Source organism: Hydra vulgaris, chromosome 01 (assembly GCF_038396675.1).
Source record: "Hydra vulgaris chromosome 01, alternate assembly HydraT2T_AEP".
NCBI lineage: Eukaryota > Metazoa > Cnidaria > Hydrozoa > Anthoathecata > Hydridae > Hydra > Hydra vulgaris.
This window is the reverse complement of record NC_088920.1, coordinates 15,458,896-15,472,311: the sequence shown is the minus strand read 5'-3', so window position 1 is coordinate 15,472,311 and position 13,416 is coordinate 15,458,896. Positions and strand designations below refer to the sequence as shown.

General features: G+C 27.1%; 2 protein-coding genes across 2 annotated transcripts; one reads left to right on the top strand and one right to left on the bottom strand.

The window, feature by feature from the left end:
• The first annotated feature begins 326 nt into the window (after positions 1 to 326).
• LOC136074146 (uncharacterized) lies at positions 327 to 1,349 on the top strand. The gene is made up of 2 exons (XM_065786450.1): positions 327 to 864; positions 925 to 1,349. Exons 1-2 carry the CDS (start codon positions 327 to 329, stop codon positions 1,347 to 1,349), a joined length of 963 nt encoding a protein of 320 aa, XP_065642522.1.
• Positions 1,350 to 9,659: 8,310 nt separating this feature from the next.
• On the bottom strand, positions 9,660 to 12,098 carry LOC100200296 (UPF0462 protein C4orf33 homolog). The gene is made up of 5 exons (XM_065787476.1): positions 11,890 to 12,098; positions 11,546 to 11,603; positions 10,311 to 10,362; positions 9,905 to 10,101; positions 9,660 to 9,812 (listed from the first exon to the last, which is right to left on the bottom strand). Exons 1-5 carry the CDS (start codon positions 12,071 to 12,073, stop codon positions 9,725 to 9,727), a joined length of 579 nt encoding a protein of 192 aa, XP_065643548.1. The 5' UTR covers positions 12,074 to 12,098; the 3' UTR covers positions 9,660 to 9,724.
• Positions 12,099 to 13,416: the final 1,318 nt, after the last annotated feature.

Here is a 13,416-nt window from a genome sequence, read left to right as displayed (position 1 = left end):
AATAAATATATGAAAAAATAAGCCTGTAATAAGATTATAAAACTCTCCTTATGTATCTTCATAGTAATTTGCTTTTATTTTAGATGCAAACACCACGAAAATATGGAAAATGGAAAGTAGAAAACTTGAAAAAGGCAATAAAACAAGGAGAAATCAGCTTAAATGAAGCCGCTTATGAATTTTGTATTCCAAAAGCAACTTTGTCAAGGCATATAAATGAAAAAAACAAAGTTGCTGTTGCAAATGTGAAATTTCATGGTCGACTTACCACCTTACCTAATGAAATTGAAACAGAACTAGCTGATCACTGTTTATTATTAGAATCAATGTACTTTGGATTAAGGATTGATGATCTTCTTCGTCTAGCATTTGATATTGCGGAAGCTAACAACATCACACATAATTTTAACAAACAAACACGAATGGCAGGAAAAAAGTGGTATTATGCATTTATGCAAAGGCACCCACAACTGTCGCTTCGTGGGCCTGAATCAACATCAATTGCACGTGCACAAGGTTTTAATAAAGAGCGAGTGCAATCTTTCTTTAATTTACTTTCAAAGTTATGCATGGAAGAAAAGTTAACTCCAGACAGACTTTATAATATGGATGAAACTAGTTTATCAACAGTACAAGATGGTCAGATAAAAATTATTAGTGCAAGGGGCAAAAAACGAGTTGGAATTATGACTAGTAGTGAACGAGGAAATTCAGTAACAGCTGTAGTTTGTGTATCTGCAGCAGGATTTTATGTTCCACCAATGTTAATATATAAACGCAAAAGAATGAAGCCAGAAATAACAAATGGTGCACCTCCAGGAACTGTATTTAATACTCAAGAGAAAGGATGGATGTCAAATGAAGGTTTTTTAGATTAGCTCAATCATTTCATTAAAGTTGTTAAACCTTTAAAACAATCAAAAGTTTTGTTGATACTTGATGGTCATGTTACACATTCAAAAAATTTGGCAGCAATATATCTAGCACGAAATGCTGGAGTGCGTATGGTATCATTACCTCCCCATACTACACACAGACTGCAACCATTAGACGTTGCATTCTTTGGACCACTCGGTACATACTATGATGAAGCTATGCGGAAATGGATGCGGTCACATATATCACAACCAGTAACAACTTGGCAAGTTGCAGAATTATTTGGTGACGCATATAGTCAGGCAGCATCATTGAGAATTGCTATGAAAGGATTTCAGGCTAGTGGGTTTTGGCCTTTGGACATAAATGTATTCACTGATTCTGATTTTACAGCCTCTTCATTTACTGATGTTGGTCCTTCAAACTATCTTCAGTCATCTGAAAGTATAGATGGAAAAACTATCTACAGATAAATCAAGTGAAAAAAAATTAAAATGTCATGTTTCAGTTTCAACTTTAAAAAACAAAAAAAGAAGATCACGAACAACTCAGGCGGCTGATCTTACAAGCTCCCCATATAGACGTGCTCTAGAAATTACACCAAGAAATCAAAAGCACACACTAAATCAAATAGCTTCCAAAAAAATTAAAAAATCTACAAAAAAAAGCTCACACTAAATCCAATAACTGCCAAACTATTGCAAAAACCACAGGAAAGCAAAGTAGCACTTGACTCAATCACCATGGACCAAATGAAATTGAGCACATCAAATAAAATCACTATCGCAACCACAGCACACCACATATCACCACTACCATCCCAAGTGCAGAAGCTGCAAGAAAAAAAGACTTATGAATTGCAAAAAAAGGATTAAATATTTGTTGTAATTTTTATTTGTTATTATATCTTTTAAATATCTTTTATTAAAAAGCTAATCAATTAATTTTTCCTTTGAGCCATTAGTTTTATAGCTGTAATTTATTCAAATATTAGAACTGTTCTAATTAAAGAATATATGTGTTCCATTCAAGGAGACCAGTTGCCTTTATTAAAACAAAATGGTGCCTTGAAAAATCAAAGTTTATATCCAATAAGGGTGCGATCAATAGAGTCGAATCATTAATAAAAGCATAGTAGGGTTGTATATCTATATTATTTAATTCATAAATGTTTTCATAGTTAAGCCATCTTTGGTTAATAAATATTTTTTCCTAAAGTGTTCCAATTAAGGCAACTCTCCCCTATATGCACTTTTTTGAATTTGAGAAACGAAGCTTCTGCATTTTTTTAACTTTCTATTTAACGCTTTCTAAATAAAACTTTCATTCTATAATTAAAAAAATGATTTTAAAACACTTTCAAAAAATTTTTCTTTCATAAAAGAAGATACGAATAAAACTACATTTACAGCTGATATACGGCTAAACAAGGTCTCTTCAAAATATGGGCGTAAAAGGTGTGCGTTTGAATATACTCTGGTTATTTTCTGGTTACTCTGGTTATTTTCTGGTAAAGGGTGTGTTTGGATGGTTATTTATGTAAAAATAAAAAATTTAATTTAACAAGCATTTGCAATGTTTCAGCCGAAGTATTCTTTTTTATTTTATTGATGTTTTCTATTTTATAAACAAAAATATAATAATCACCTTTTTTTAAATTTAAAATTGATAAGTTTTAATTAAATACTTCTATCGGTTTTTAAGAAAAATTCACTTTTTCGTATTTTGATTCTGGTGATTCGTTGCAGCTGTTTTTATCAAAAATAGATTTAGGTTTCCTCTCACAGCTTTTAATTTCTTTTTTCATGTATGAAAGGAAACATTTTATTAAACATTTTCTTTCTTAGTTTGAAAATAAAGAATATTCAGGCTAAACATAAAAGTTTAATGATGCGTCGACTTTTAAGAATATAATTTAAACAGACTGCGTAATCGCAGTCTGTATAAATTATATTCTTAAAAGTCGACGCATCATTAAAACATTGAAATCGTGAAGGCTTTTTTTCTTTTTCATTGGGTAAATAACTATATGGTGAATTAACTTTGCAGACGAAAAAGTAAGATCAGGTTCAAAACCAAATGTATTGATTTCCTTAGTTTTGGTTTCTGCAAAATTGATTATGAATGATAAATAACAAAGAAAAAGGGTTTGCGTTTCACAATTGCAATTAAGTAAAACTTTATTAAATTTTTTTTGTAATGCTTAATCTCTGTAAAAAATATGAGATATTTTGAACCATATTAATGTTGGAAACAATCATAGCTGCTGAGTGCTAAGCCACCGTAAAAATTGGTAACTGTTTTTTTTCATCTTGGAATGAAAGTTTCATGATTTAGAGTCAAAAAATTTTAGACCTGAATTTACTATACTTAATTAACGGTACTGTTTGACACGATTAGTTGATCCTTGTTCTAATTGTCCTATTTTATTTTAACTTATTTTTGGTAAATTAATCAAGGCTCATTAGCGAGTTTCTTATGATGGCTTTATATCTAAACTTTTATATCATGGTTTTAGCTTTACATTAAATTTATTTTGTTGATTTCACATAACTCACTTTCTTAAGTTCCTTAACAAATTAATTTGACAATTACTTTTTTGACTGTTTGTTGATAAAAACTATAAAAACAACAAACATTTCTTTTTCAAAATATCTTTATGCATATCAGTTCCTTCGCAGTTGTTTGGAAGGTATAGAACATTGAGTAAATGTTTCCTGTGATTTTAAGAAATTTGAATGTCAAATATTTCTGCATATTCTATTAACTATTGTTTAGCTGATCAAAAACCTGTTAAAAAAATTTTTTTATCTTTTTATTCGGTAAAACTGGGATTCCTTTGCTATTTTCCGTTGAACTTAATTTAAGCGCCATGTTGTCCCTTGTCAAACCAAGTGTGACTAAATATATAGTTTCGCATTTACCTTTTCTTGACAACCGTCGACGAATATCTGCCTAAAATACTTGTTTTTCTAATGTTGGCGCTTGCGCTCGATTTTTTTGGATTCCGTGTTGCAACAGCGATGTAAGTAACTTAGTATTTAAAAATCAATTTTATCGTTAATTTCTTAACATTACCTCCGAACCATTAAACATAAAATACAAAGAATATCTAACTAATTTGGATATCATTGCATCGCTAGAATTTTTAAATCATTGTAAATATTTATCATACCATCATTAGGAGGGCAATTCCACCGTTACTAACGGGACATTTTGATTTTTGTAATGTTGCATTTTTAGATATATTTTTTTATTTTAACAGATTAGAAGTTTATACATTTATGAATCATTATAAAATTTTAAATTTCTTTTACGGTATATAGAAATTTCGTTAAATTATTATAAGCTTAGGAATTATAATTGATTATATGTTGCGTTACTTACGGGACGCAAAAAAAACATTGCATTAAACCTGTCGTTTTCAGTTGAATATTTCAAGCCAAATATTTAATTTACATAAACTGGCTTCTTAAATTAAATTAAGTAGTTATTATTCTGCGGAAACTTATCCAAAAGTTGTTTTAGCTATTTATCTATATATCTTAAATCAAATTAGTTATCGTTACTTACAAGGACAATTCTACATTTTATCGTTACTTACAAGGACAATTCTACATTTTATCGTTACTTACAAGGACAATTCTTAATTTTTATCAAAATGTAGTTTAGCTGCTATCTAGATATAGGAAGTATGACGCATGACTTTAATTTAAAATTTGAAACGAAAAATAACACAAACAACAATATTAGAGCAATTCCACGACCGTCACAGTGTGACAACCGTCTTTTTTTTGTCTTTAGCCTTTAATATTTTAATATTAAAATAGATATAAGAAAAAATTTTTTTGCTATTTTGTTAGCTCATAAAAGATGCTACAAAAAACAAGAAAAAAAATTAGGTATTAGCCTCTCATTCATGCAAGAAAATATAAAACGTCACAGCGTGACCAATATTTTCTCATTGTTTTTTAGTTTTTAGATCAACACCGTGATTCAGCTAATATAGATGAACTGAATCATTAAGTTGTCATTAAGCAAAAAGTTTAGACATTACTCTTACAAGTTTCAAAGCTAAATTACATTTTTTTAATTAAATTTCAAACAGGCGCACCTTTAATTAACTAGTGGTAAACTTCACAGCGTAACCAGACACATTTGGGTAATTATAAACCAGGTAAATGGGCTATTTTAACAAATTTAAAACTTAGTAGAGAGGTATTAGACAAATATATAATTACATCTTCATAAAAATAGTTCTTACATAGTAATCTTCAGAACACGCCCATACTATATCAGTGTCAAATCGCGTCCATATTATATTGTTGTCATATAAACAACGTTTTAAAGTTTTTCGGTGATTTTATCTGATGACGTAAGTTGTTTCACTAAATACTTGGCACTTGAATAGGGTCGCATTTCTATTTTCTCATTATTGTTATTAATTAGGTTCGCTGCAAATATTCCTGGTTTTGCTGGTGCTTTTGTAAATAACTCATCAATTTTAATTTTTTTAATTGTATTTATAATATCTATTTATATACCAATAGCATGTACCGATCCTTTCCCATGTGAAACAGCAAAAAAGTTCCAGAATAATTTTAAATCATGCTGTTCTTCCAACCAGGGTATTGCCCTTTTTTCAAATCAATTTTAAATTGATTACTCAGCCCGTCTGTCTAAATCTGTAGCATTTTAACACTTGATTTAATATGGTAAGATAATAAATAATGAACAAATACAAGAATAGATTTTTTTTGAATAGCTTAAATCATCTGAAACTATGACAGATGACGAGAATGAATTTTGGTACTAAAATACAGCAGTAAACATCGTAGCTTGCTTCTTGTATCAATGTGCTGACTGCACTTCATCTTGCCACAAAGTTGAAAAATTTTCAGCAAAATTCACTTGAAGGACGGCTGCGTCTGGATTACTTTGAAGTTGGATCTTATGATCACGATGTCTTTGATTGTTTCTGTTTAATAAAATAATGCCAAAGAAATGAAGGTAAAGATTTTGAAAAAGTGCTGTAAAGATCATCAACTCTTCCCTTTTTTTAATCTTTTTAATATATTCTTATCCATTATCATCTGCAACTTTTTCCCATTGGTACCATGTAATGCATTTATTCTTGTCAATTTCATTCAAAGCATATAGATTATGAAACTTTACGGCATCTTTTCATGTTTTACATATATTATTATAACAAATGTCTTTTTTACTATCACATACAATGCTTAGAGGAAATTCATGTGAATAGAATAGAAAATTTGAATCAAACTTGAGCAGGGCTTTAAGGATAAGAATTATATTTTGATGTCGTTGACAAAAACAAACGTTTCTTGGTATTGAACTAGTTAAAGGCACATGTGGTGGGCGTACACTAGCAAACTTTGATTTTCCAACTGATTCTTCATGATAATCACCTTTAAAAACAGCATGAGCTTCATTAACATTCACATACAAATGACGTTTTTGCAGTTTTTTTCTTGTTCTTTAATCTCACCACAATGGTGTCTCTTTTACCAGGTGCTTGACGGGATATATCATCACGCTGGTAAAAATCAAGAACCAATTTTAAAGTTAAAGCATCTAAAACATTTTCACTAAGTATTTTTTCTTGACTAGGGGTTTCATTCATTTTTGTTAAGAGCTTTTGTACAACTTTAGCCGTCTTTCTTTGTGATTTTGGTAATGCTGATTCGGCTCTCTTAACAACTTTTCCAAAAGTGCTTGCAGATTTATAAGAGGATGATGTAACAGCTACAGATTTTGATTCTGCTATTTTTTGTCTGCTCTTTCTCTTACAATGCCTTTCTTTTTCTCGTTGAGCCTCCAATTTAGCAAGTCGTCTTTCTTTTCTCCTTTTTGATTCTTTTTCTTTAAATGCTTTTTCACCAAATTTTTTAACTGCCTTTCACGATATTTCCTTTGACGTTCAGCATGAGTAAGAGGCATGTTAAACCCTTGAAAGATTAAAAAAAAGCAACACAATAGTTATGGAGATGGACGTATTACATCCAAGGCTCAATGGAGTTACAACTATCCTTTAGAGAGGCTCTATGTATCCCAAAAGAGAGCCTCAAGGATAACTGAGCAAATGATGCCTATCCAAAACATATTTATATTTCGTAGTTTTTGTAGAAAACGTCAAAAGAAGTTAATTGCACAATAATCTGGCCGAGAAAAGTTTATAAAAACTCGGTGTGGTTTCAATTTAGCAGTTTTAAATATTGTTTTAAATTTTGTTCAAAATTCTCACACCTTGACGTCACGGCGAGACATAAAAAGATTCTAAAAATAACTTGAGCTAATTATCTTTTTAAACATGTTAATATTTTTTTAGATGTACTAGATAGAGTTCTCATTGCGCTGGAGTTTTGAAATCCTAAGTTTTATTGGTTGTCTTAGAAATAAAACTATTGGTACCCTAATTGTCACAGCGTGACAATAGTGGTAATAACATTTGATTAAAATAAATGGTTTTCTAAATTCGTCTAGCAATAAGTATGTTTTTATCATAAGTAGCAATGATTAGTGCAGCTAAAAACCTGATTGCAATGAGCAAGACAGTTTTTGAATTTTTTATAGGTTCAATTGAACTTTGGCGATTAAAAATGATTTTAAATTATCGCAAAAACGCCAATTTTTACCTTCTGTTTCAGCACATATAATTTTATATGGGCTGAAACAGAAGGTAAAAATTGGCGGCGTACTATAACAAACTATATATTTTCTGAAAGAAGAGAAGTAGGGCTTTCTACTGATATATAGTATTATGTATATTGGCTTTGTTTAATTTTTTCATTTTTTGTTATACGGTTGTGGAATTGCTTATTAACCAAAACTTAAAATTTTTAAACATATGGCAACCCATTAATTACTAGATTTTTGTTTAAATTTATTTATTCATTTTATCGAATTAACTCACTTGAGCGTGAAATTGCCCAGGTGCAGGTTCTGACCTCACCACGATTTATTCAGAGACTATATTGTAAAACCATATTGTCTGTGTAACTTATTATTTATAATAATAATAATAACAATAATATTAATATAAATATATATAATTAGTAAAAAACACTTATCTAACTTTTATCTTCGACTTGAAGTTTCACCATTGCTGGATCATCAGGAAGAACTCTTCCTGATGATCCAGCAATGGTGAAACTTCAAGTCGAAGATAAAAGTTAGATAAGTGTTTTTTACTAATTAATTATTGCTCTGTTCTTTAAGAACATTGAGCACTCTATTTGTAAAATACACTAACATAATTTACATATATATATATATATATATATATGTGCACCATATTTTAAAAATTATGGCAGTTACAAAAAACCATAATTGCACAATTATTATATTTATTGCAACATTGTGCCATATTTCAACTTTTCTTACTGATTTTCTAAACAAACTTAAAAAATATAGGCATCAATCTTGTATGCATTTTATGTGGTTTATACATCATCAAAAAAGTAGGCAATTCTTCGAATGAAATAAGGGAATGAGGGAGGAGGGTGAATCCTTAAAAAGCACCGACAGGTTCCTAAAAAAAAAAAAATGCCTCGAAAAAAATATCTAAAAAAAAAAAAATGTCTAAAAAAAAATCACACGACTGATATGTATCAAATACCCGACTATATTCCTCAAAAAACCGACTATGACTTACAAAATCACCTTCATCGAGTAATTAAAGTATTACAAAAACTTTTCTTGTTGAAAAAGCGACCACGTCCATTTAATAGATCGATTACTCTATGTATAACTAGCGCAGGATTATATTTAAAACAATTATTAAATTACAATTTAAATGTAGCTGTTAACAAAAACGTAATTACACTTTTCCGTGGTAAAATGAAACCAGTTTCCTACTCACATTTTCCTCTTTATCTACCAAAAATAATGACACTAAGTCACTCGAGCTCTCATTAACACTATTTTATTGTGATCAACCACATAAGTAACATAACTTAACGGATTAGTTTATCGTGAAAAACCGGATAAATTAACTTACCGAATTTTTTAACTAATTCGTTTGTTATAATTGCGCAGCTCTACAGTAATACCATAATAAATATTTGATCTTAATGTTTAATACCTTCACAAATAAAGAAGAAAAACTATTAATTTTTTTTTAAAGTAAAAAAAGTGCTTTTAAGAATTTATTTTTAGTTGTTCAAAAATGAAAATAACACTTTCAATGATTTTTTCAAGACGCCATTTTAAAGGAAAACTTCACTATGTATTGAAAAAAATCAATTTATTATTATTATTATTATTATTATTATTAATAATAATGATAAAAAACAAAAAGAAAAAAAAATTAAAAAAACAAAAAAAAACATGTTTAATAAGTTTCATATTTACTAATATATATATAGATTAAAACTGCACAATTCACAGACTTTAAAATCGACATTCGGTGTCGGCATTTATTTATTAGAATTTATAATCGTCTAAACCGTAATAATTTATTAGAATTTATAATCGTTTAAAAATATTTCTAATCTAAAATTAATTAAAATTAACAATTTACTTAAATGTTTTATCATAACTAAATATTACTTTTATATAATATATGCGCAAACTTCACAAACCAAAAAATTGTTTTGAAAGTAAGAAACTTTAAAAATAGGTTTTACACTGAGCGTGGAGTTTAGGAAGAATGGCTTTGCGCAGATCGTAAAATATTTTGGTTTTATTATTTATATTTATATCAAAAGAAGATATATATGTAAAAGTAATACCATTTAATAGTAAAAAATTTAAAACCAATAAAATTAATAACAAAATAAATTAAAATATATTAAACCAAAATGCATGTAATATAAAATCTGTTTAGCTATAAGTTTTCCCAATACTTTCCCAACTCGGACGTGTCATGGACAATATCAGCCAATGAAAACTTTTTAAAATATTCCAAACGATGGCTGAAGGTAATTAAAATTATCAAATTAACTGAAATTAAAAGTATTAAAACAAAACAAATAAAAAAAAATAAGAGTTTGCACAAATAACTTACAAATCAGGATAATCGTATACCCCTTGAGGTACTGAGTATAATGCTTCATAAACTCTTTTTTCACCAGATCCATGAATAGCATAAGCATTAATAAGAGAAACATCAGGCGGCATATAAGCCAAAGGTATTTCTACTTGTCCCTTCCAGGACATTGATTCATAATGAATTGAAGATGTGTAATTTAAAGGTAATTCCTCCTAAAAAAATTTATTAAAAGAATTTACAATAACATAAATAAAATATATACCTTGTATAACAAGTATATATTTTATATATGTAATATAATATAATACTAAATACTGAATTTAATTGAATATTTTTCAAAATGTAGCCAAAACATGCTACCTCTTAGTCCTCAGCTGTATTTCTCAGCTGTTATATATAAAAAATTTTAAAACCAAAAAACCTTTATGATGTTTCTGCTGCCATTCAACAGCAAAACTAAATGTTGTCCATGTCTAAAGTAAATAATATTACAAATACTATAACAACACATATATAAATATATATATATACATATATATATATATATATATATATATATATATATATATATATATATATATATATATAAATAGAAATGTATATATATATATGTATACATATATACATATACATACATATATATATATATATATATATACATATACATATATATATATATATATATATATATATATATATATATATATATATATATATATATATATATATATATATATATATATATATATAAACAGTAGTTTGTGTTGTCAAAATTAATGAAAGCATTACAACGAAAAGAGCTAACTGATTATAAAAAAACAAAATCTTCAAACTGAGATAGATTAAAAACTGCTAGTGAAGATCATTGTTTTCAAAACATGTTAAAGCTTTTATGCTGTTGCCTATAAAAAACGATGAAAACCATAAAGTTCACCTAATAATGTTAATCCAATATGCTCAATTTATAGTAAAAGTCTGTAGTAGAAGTCTTTTAGACAAATAGTTATATCGGAAGTAGTTAGAAAAATATTCCCACAGGTTTTGTAGTGTACTAATTACTAAAATAAAGATGTTACAGATAAATGCTAATAAATTAGTGTGAAAAAAATATATAGGCATACAACATCACTATCGACATTATTGAATGTGTCATGCAATCTACAGGTCTACATGCAGCAACAGTACTAGCAAGAAGCATATACCATAAAAATCCTTAAAGTAATTTTTTTTTCTTTCTAAACTTGTCTAAAATATAAAAAACATTTTAAACTTGAAAAAAGTTCCAAAAATATTACTTTTTATTAAGAAAAAATTACTGAGTATTATTAATATAGAAAATTTCCTGAAGTTAAAAGAAAAAAAAGTGTCAAACACACACAAACACAACTTTGTGATTCTCTAACTTCTGCAAAACAGGTTAATGCCAACAGAAAAATTGATTTAACTCATTTATATGACACATTTAAATAACAATGTGGCATTACGGAAATCTATCTAAACCACACAAGTAACCATCAAGTCAAAATAAACTTGCAACACTAAAAATTATAATAAAAATTAAGACATGCAAAACTGTATCAATAATTTTGAATGATTCTTAAACTATTTCAATGAAAAAATTAACTACAATACTTTTTAAAATTTTAAAAATCTTACGGCGAAACTTCAACTTCCAAATATTTTTTGTTTTCAGCCAAGAAGAAAATCTCAACAACTAAATATATATATATATATACATATATATATATATATATATATATATACATTTATATATATATATATATATATATATATATATATATTTATATATATATATATATATATATATATATATATATATATATATATATATATATATATATATATATATATATATGTATATGTATGTATGTATATGTATATGTATATATATATATATATATATATATATATATATATATATATATATAATATTCATAAATATAACATATGTTTATAAACAGTAATACTGAAATATATACCTTCATAATCGTACAACTTAGGAAATGGACTTCCTGGGCGACCATTTGGCGCCAATGGATTGTTAAAAAAATGAGCAGATATAGCCACCAAAAGAAACTTATTGTTCAAGTTAGTAAAACTTATCTTAGTAGGCAGGTGAGAAATAGGTTTGCTATCCCATTCAGTGTCAATGAAGTATTCCATTATATTTTATTAATAAAAACTGTGAATATATATATATATATATATATATATATATATATATATATATATATATATATATATATATATATATGGATATAAAAATTATGTTAGTGTATTCTTCAAATAGAATGCTCAATGTTCTTAAAGAACAGAGCAATAACAAATTCGTAAAAACACTTATCTAATTATGATCTTTGACAGCTTGTTTCTCCGTCAGTAGGTTCATCAGGTTGCTTTAGGTTTATCAGGAAGGCTTCCTGATGAACCGACTAATGAAACAAGCTGTTGAAGTTAAAAATTATATAAATGTTTTTACTAATTTATATATATATATATATATATATATATATATTTATATATATATATATATATATATATATATATATATATATATATATATATATATATATATATATACATATAGTTCTATAAATTGTTGCATTTGGGAGTACGGAAGGTAAAAAATTATTCCTTTGCCAACAAATACATCACTTTTAGTTACTGTTGACTTTCATCCAACATTTCCGTGTTGCCAGAAAGTTAAAACCATTAATTTAATTACAAATTATTCATTTTTTTTTAAAAACGCAAAAACGCAAATTTATTTGACCTGAATATTTTTAAAATATTCTGAATGTTTTTAATAATATAAACAAGTTTTTATTTTTATTTTTTTTAATAAAATGCTTTTACTTTTATTTTTTTAATTGTAAATCATGGATGCTACATTGACTATCTTACAGCCTGACTCGCAACGAAGTACTGCTACATCAACTGACAAAATTTGTTTTGGTTTGGTTGGGGCAGGCAGGCAGGCAGAAATAAATCAATTTAAAAAAATTCTAGTTTTTTCTGTTGATATATTTCCAAAGTTTTCAGCACAAAATGTGTAAATATTCTAATAAATAAGACAATTTTTTTAATTTTTGTTAAAACCATTTATTTTATAAAATACATGTTTTGACTATATCATAGCCATCACAAGTTAAAATATATTAAAATGCTTAAATCAAATTAGTAAAATTAAGTTGAACAAGACTTTGCAATAAAAAAAATTTTGGATTCAGCCTCCAACAAATTTTTATTAAAACTTAAAGAAAGTATGTACACAGAGTGTGAAAAACCCACTTTTAATAAACAAATGACCATGTAAAAATGACAATTTCAATCTAATTTCTTTTAACTTTAATGGTTCTTTTATCTTTTCTAAAACATTTGTTACATTTTTTATTGTATTTCTTATTATAAAGTCTATATTAGTTCAACTTAATTTTACTAATGTGATTTAAGCATTTGAATATATTTTAACTGATGATGGCTATGATATAGTCAAAACATGTGTT